At 37.1% G+C, this 7254-nt stretch overlaps 1 protein-coding gene across 1 annotated transcript; it reads left to right on the top strand.

The window, feature by feature from the left end:
* The first annotated feature begins 524 nt into the window (after positions 1–524).
* Positions 525–5187, top strand: LOC101604904 (IgA inducing protein). Its single transcript, XM_045132969.1, is given in 2 exon segments — positions 525–4964; positions 4966–5187. Coding segments are annotated over 2 exon segments (156 nt in total). The 5' UTR covers positions 525–4857; the 3' UTR covers positions 5015–5187.
* Positions 5188–7254: the final 2067 nt, after the last annotated feature.

The raw sequence follows: 7254 nt of genomic DNA, 5'->3' as shown, positions 1-7254 counted from the left end.
TTAGGTATGTAGTAGTAAAATTTGTTTTGATAAAATTTTTAATATAGACATTTCTTTGTCAAAAAAATTCTTTGTAAACGTGAGCTTTATTAAACTGTTTCAATAGGTAAAACCTTAGGATAGGATATATGAAATGTGTTTGAGATCCAACTTCCAGAATGAGATGGCCTGGTTTTGCAGTGTTGGTCTGTTTTCACTTAGTGAGATCTGTTTCTTACTGGGTACATTGTTAAAAAGCTGGAAGTTAAATGTGTGGCAAGTGGCTGTGATGTCTTTCATGTAGCTTTCCATAATGTTCATACAGTTTCTTCATGGTCTGTGTGACATAACTGATACTAAAATAATTACTTTAAATGACTATTCCGTTTTGAATTTAGGATTGACTTTTTGGTTTTTTTTTTTGAGGGAAGAGAACAGGGATAAGAGACTAGTTTAACTAGAGGCAATCTTAAATGTCCTTGGTGTCTCCACAGAGAGAAGAAAAAGTGTTCCTGTGAACATGTTTCTTTTTTTTTTTTTTTTTTTTTTTTGCCTTAGTGAGATTGTACAGTGCAGTGCATGCAGTACAGTGTTCAGAATTGCAAAAAAGAAAACAGGTATGTTTTGTCATTAGAACAGAGAGATTTGTTTTAGGCTAAAATTGTTTTGTAAGTTAGTTACTTTATTATTTCATTTTATATTCCTTTCCCCATAGCTTTTTACACACCTCATACTAAAAAACCAACAAGTGAGAGGTTTCTTTTTCAGATTTGGCTTATTTTTGGAAATGTCTGAGTATGTTTCTGGATTGAGGGGGTATGCTAATTCTTGACGTGCTCTTCTCAGCATGTTTTGCTAGCCTTTGTGGGTCATATGTTTGCAGATTCTGTCGAAAATTCAATGATGTTTCTGAAATCAGAATGTCTTCTACAACATAGTATAAATAGTGTGGCTGTATTCTGTTATGGAATGTATGGCTTTGTTTTTCATTTGCGTAGAAAGTTTAACTTACATTGCCCAGATTTTAGTTTTATCTAGTGGAATTGTACCAGGTAGATATCTAAATGTGGACCAATTTTTGAAATCAAGATTAATGATTGTGGATTTGACTCCAGGTAATCTTGTACTCAGAACCACAAGTTAAAGGCTCACGTCATTAATTACTTATATTTTATGTTGTCTGATCTTTAAGTGTGGATGACAGCATTATACTATGAATTTTCTTAGGAAAAGAGAAAATCCAGTCTCCATATCCTTTCTTAGAGGCTAAACTTACCACATACAGAAAAGGAAAAAATTGTAGCAAGTGGCTTTATTTTTTTAATGGAGTTTAACCAGCTTAATTATTTTTTTCCTAGTTCAAAGCACTTATTTCCCAAATATAAATAAAGGGAAGGATCAGCATTCTTCCCCACCCCTGGCCTTTGAGGCCATTTTTGTTTTCAGCCTCCATTTCCCAATCCTGGTATGAAATGAATTACGGGTATCCCTTTAAATCCTTGTAAGTCCCCTTTTTTTGGCGGGGGGAGGGAGGGAAGGTCATAGATACCTTTGATAATCTGATGAAAGTGATAGACTTCCCCCCCCCAAAAATGCACATATACATATAATTTTGCATACAACCTCAGGGGCATCAAACATCTTCTGAAACCCATGTTAAGAATTTCTACTCCAAGTAAATTCTATATAAACATTGTAATGAAAAATAGTTGATAAAATTAGGAGCTATTTGGCTTAAAACATTTCAGATAAGAATCATATGGTGACCCCCTACTAACAAAATGTGACATTGCAGCCAACTTTGTTAGACATTATAACATCCAGATAGAAGGAAAAAAGAAGTAGAGTTCTGACAGCTATTTACACGAAGTCATGGCATCTCCAGACATGGGAGCCATTCCTGGTTCAAGGCAGGGGTCAAGGTGCCTGATGACTTTAGGCAGGGTAGAGTTTGATAAACCACAATGCTCAGGATGCCAAGGGGTTAGCCATTATCTTAACCCCTTCCTCACCAAAAGATTTTAGTTTTATCTATTGGGAAACAAGATGTCACTAGGGAAAAAGATTTGCCTTATAACTTTGCTGGAACACATCAGTTTGGTGATGAATGGGACACTAGTATTATTTTTCAGAAGGTGCATAAAACCAAAGTAAATTATTCTCTATGTAGAACATCATTTACTAGTAACATTTGTTTGGGTGTATTAGCTTTGACAATTTTTACCAGTAAATACTGATTTTATTTAAAACTGGGAATCCAGTTTAGAAATAGGATAGTTGATATATCTGTCTTTCCCCAATGTAAAGAATAGTTTAAAGATTTATGCATACTTTTTACTTTTCTCTCTTGATACCATGGGGTGGGGGAGGGATCTTTGACTCAACAACTGACAAAATGTCTTCAAATTTAAAAACTGAGAAGCAGCACTTTAAGTCTAACTCTACACCATTTTAATGCATGTATTAGTTTAATAATGATTTTTGGTGCATGCCTCTGGGCTTATTCAAAAGTGTACAATAGAAAAGTATATTTCCTTTCCTAGAAAGGAGATGTTTTTCTACTTTGCAACATATGATTACAAAAATCTTCCTCTGTTGGAAGATTAACCATGTATTGAACTACTGAAAAGTATATATTTTTAGATATACAGAAAGAATCTACATGGAGCAGCATTCAGACCTATATAGAAGTCATAGCATTCTGTATAGGACCAAAAAGAAGTAACATTAAACACTTAAACAGACTTTGTTGGGTAGAAATACCTTTAGATCTTGCATTGACATCCAAAAAGAAAATGCCACAGAAGTTTGCTGAAACTTTTGTTTGAATTTTCTCTGTCAGTGTATTTAGCCCAAATGCATCAGCTTTGGGTCAGCACATATGAAGAACAAAACAACTAAACTAAATAGATCATCGGGTTTTCCAATCCAGCTTGACTGAAATAAGTAAACTAATCATTTGCAACATGAAAAACTGTCCAACTCCTCTAAGGTTTTGACAGAATAACCTTGGCTTATGTGGGAAGACTCCCACTTTGATTTCTGACCTGACAGTGAAGATTCATGCTTGACATGATTTCAAACCTGACAGTGTCTGTTTAAGGAGCCATGGTACAGTTTGCTAATTCAATCCCAGATACCTGTTGATTACCTGTAAGATCTAGAGTCCAAAGTAGCCAGCAGCCGTATCCCTGAGTGCTCTGTGCCCATCAGATATTGTAAAGTAAGCAGAATTGGGACAGGTCACAGCTCAGATGATTGACCTTAGATGCTGTGGACAGCCCCAGATTGAAGAACTGTATCTGCTTTCTTGGGAGTCATCACTGAACTAATGTCCCACACTGTGTTACTTACTGTAGATGCTATCTCTTAGAGGAGGCCCAGAGCACACATCCTAAATGCTTGTGGTACTCAGAGAGGGGGTGCTAACTCTGATGCCCTGGCCAAATTCCAGTTTAGGGATGTGGGTCTTCTTGTCATTCTAATTGGAACTGTGCATCACTTCCCATTTTTCCTGTTGCTGTCAGTGCAAACTACACTAGTCAGTTTCTTTGTCCTGGTCCCAAGATACTGGTATGTATAAGATACTGGCCATGTTCATTCCTTATCCTAATGCACAAGAGTTAAGAATGAGTGAGTTTGGTATCCAGATGCCCTGTTCTTAGAGGGTGGACTCTTGTGAAGTTTGGGATGAAACTCACTCCCTTTTAGAATAAGTTAGGGAATGTGCAGTGGCCGGAGGCTTCCAGCCATGAGGTGTGAGCTGAAACCAATTTTCCCTCTTTTCTTATAGCATGATGAGAAAATCTGGTGGGTTTTTCAGCAGTCAGGGAAGGCCGGAGTTCTGCAGCTTTAATCTGGGTAACTAAGGCTGGTTTGAGCAAGACTTTGGTAAATTTAACTGGGTTCTCAGATGCCACAGACTCCGTGAGAAGTCACCATTATTTTCAATGGTTGTGATAGAATTTTCCCCCTAGTAGCCATTATTTTAAGATTATATTGCAGAGTTGCTTTATTTTGAGCTTTTTTGTGAGTGTATAAACACAATCCCAAACTGGAAGAAATTAAAAAAAAAAGGAATCCTGCTGTGAAAGGTATATATTACTCTAGATTTTTCTTACTGTAAATATTGTAAGATTGTAATACTGTCGATATTTTATTAACCAACAAATGTTAATCTATGTGAATTCAGACTTATTTTAAATGTGCTTCTTATTTACTGTGTGTGGTCCCTGTTGCTGACAGTATTAAGTTATATTCTGATGTAAGATTAACTTTATTAAAGAATGTAAACATTAATGTTTCCTTATGGGAAAACAAATAAAAGTATAAAGAAGACAATTCTTTTCATTGAAATATACTGTGTATTTACACTTGCTAGACCCAGCACCACTTATAAATTTAGTACACTGTTCTGAATTTTAGTTAACACAGCTGACATGGTTGTGCTCTATTTGAAAGTCTAAGCATAGGTATTGTTGGAATATAAACAGTTTGTATTTGTCTGCTGTGAATCATCTTGAAATTTCTAATCAAGTTTGTAAAATTTTTATAGTAAAACATTTTAATGACAATTTAAAAGTTTATCTTCTCTACAGAATGGTCAAAACAATATCCTTTCAGAAATAGAATTGTTCTTTAATATCTTTCCAAAATGACTTTGGTTAAATGGACCAGATGTATATTAGTTAAAATTTAGGGATAAGTTGTTGATATTCTTTGAGTTTACAAGTTAATCCTTATTGGAGATGTGCCAATATACGGTAGAATATCATTATTTGCACTGTTTGGGGACCCCATTTAAGAATGCTGAATTTTGCCAATTAAAAAGTAAGCAAATGCAATTTAAAAAGTAAATTTGAGCATTCTGTATTAAATATGTGCAGTTATTATCATATGAAGAAGCGCAGTGTGTTGGGCTGTAATATAACCATATTTGCTGTCATGTTCTCCCATCTCAGTGCTGGGAACTCACCATGTGGAAACCAACGTGTTGTGCATCAGCCGGCTTGAGTTTGTTCAATATCAAAGCTGAAACTAGCGAGGTCTGCTGTACTGCTTATTGAAGTATTGTGATTCTTTTAGGCATTGATTCTTAAAAAATATATACTGTAACAGTATACTTTGTACAGATTTAAATTTTATTTGAAAAAATGAAATAAAGTAGGCAAAAAATAAAGATGTTTATTTTCATGTGACTATATAACAGATCGGTCTTTTGTTTCACTGCTTTTGTGGGGAAGGGACCTGGGTGGCTCTTTATTTATCTTTTCATAAATGCAACTTTTTTTTTCCTTTGGTTTTTTGAGGTAGGGTCTCACTCTAACCCAGGCTGACCTGGAATTCACTATGTGGCCTCCAGCTCCTCAATCCTCCTATCTCTGCCTCCTGAGTGCTGGGATTAAAGGCGTACACCACCATGCCCAGCTTTATTTCTAAGATTTTTATATAAATGGTCTCCCTCTCTGGCTTCAGTTTTTACAATTTCGCTAATGGCGTGGCAGTTAATGAAGCTATTACATGGAAGAGAAGGAAGAACTTTGTCATAGATTGTGTTCTTTTCCTGTGGAAGTTTTGTTTTGATTTTTGTTTTTGTTGTTGTTGTTTTGTATTTGAAGTTGGTTTGGGGTTTTCCAGTTAACCCCAACATCTTAGGCAGCCTGACTCTTCTGTCCTATTCAACTCATACTTCAGACACCCACAAACCTTTAACTGCTGAGCTATCTCTGTAGCCAATTCATTTCCTTTTTTTCTTTCTTTTCTTTATTTTTATTTTTTTAATTTTCAAGGTAGGGTTATTTTGCTGTAGCTCAGACTGACCTGGAATCTACTATGTCATCTCAGGGTAGCCTCTCGAATCCTCCTACCTCTGTCTCCTGAGTGCTGAGATTAAAGGTATGTACTACCACACCTGGCTTTATTTCATTTTTAATACAACTCTTTGAATTATAGGCACTATTATTACCTCTACTTTGTAGATAATGACATTAAGGCATGGAAGGGTTCCACAGTCAGAATTCAAAGACCACATAGGCTAATATCAGAACACATCTGTGCTCTTAGCCCCCTACTACATGCCTTTTCTAGGGTGGCTCTACCTCTGTATCTCCTAATATACAGTATTTCCCTAAGAGTGTTTCACCTTCTTTAGTTGGATGGCAAAGCCATTGTTTCCTGTACAAAAGAGATTTCTCTGCATAGTTCACAAGCCACACTTCCTCTTCTGGAAGGAGCTTTATTCATGAATGAATCTACATTTTCACTTCTCCCTCCCCTTTCATGAGGGAATGACTTAGTGCAAGTCTGAAGGAAGCTGGCAAGTGGCCCTTCTAGGCCTCTTTCTACTGCTCCTGCTTAAAGTAAGCAAAGCCCTGAGTGCTATTCCTGCCTCTTCCACCCTGACCACAATAACCTCAACCAGTGTTCTGTGAATGAGGCTCTTGAACTCTATCTTGTTGAATTGTCTATTCCTTCTGTTTTCCAAGATTATGCTCCCCAGCAAGCATCTTTTTATCGTGAGGGCAGACCTCTTATCTGAGCCCTTGTGACTTCAACAAGGAGAAGCAGTCTCTCAGAAAATCTGGGTCTACCCAGACTCCCAGGACCCCACAGTTCACTAGCATCTGAATCAACCAACCTTATACTTTCCAGCTCAAGAGTTTTGCTTGGGCTTGTAAGTTGCAGGAGGCATTTTCCTGCATCTTCTAAAATGCTATTTCCCAGATGTTTCCTGACCTCCAAAGAGAGGTCCATAGTTTGTATCTCTCCAGGGGCTTCCTCCAAAAATAAAATCTCATCTCAAATCCCTTGGGATTTCAGGGTGGTTTAGAGGGTTATGGCATCTATTAGAACTCTTGGCTGGAAAAAGGAAGATCATAATTTAAACTTAAGCCATTTATGATTTTTGTACTCGCTATGTCAGTGCTGTCAAATTGTGTATCCTAGATCAAGAACTTGAGCATCTCCTTGGAAATTATTGGCAATGCACATTCTTGGGTCCCACTCCAGACCTACCAAATGAGAACCCCTGGGCCCTCCAGGTCATTCTGACACACACTAAAGTGTAAAAAACCACTGCTCTCAAGAGCAAAGCTTCTTGATCTCTCTGGGAGTCCTAGGTTTAAATGAAATCTGATGAAAGCTTGAGGCTCTCCACTGCTTCATAGATTCACCTTCCCTAAGGTCCACATTAAGAATACTTTAAGCTGGGTGTGGTGGCTCATGCCTTTAATCCCAGCACTTGGGAGGCAAAGGTAGGAGGATCACCATGAATTC

This window comes from Jaculus jaculus, chromosome 13, assembly GCF_020740685.1.
Source record: "Jaculus jaculus isolate mJacJac1 chromosome 13, mJacJac1.mat.Y.cur, whole genome shotgun sequence".
NCBI classification, from domain to species: Eukaryota; Metazoa; Chordata; class Mammalia; order Rodentia; family Dipodidae; genus Jaculus; species Jaculus jaculus.
The sequence above is the reverse complement of the archived record's forward strand: the minus strand, read 5'-3'. Positions and strand labels throughout refer to the sequence as shown.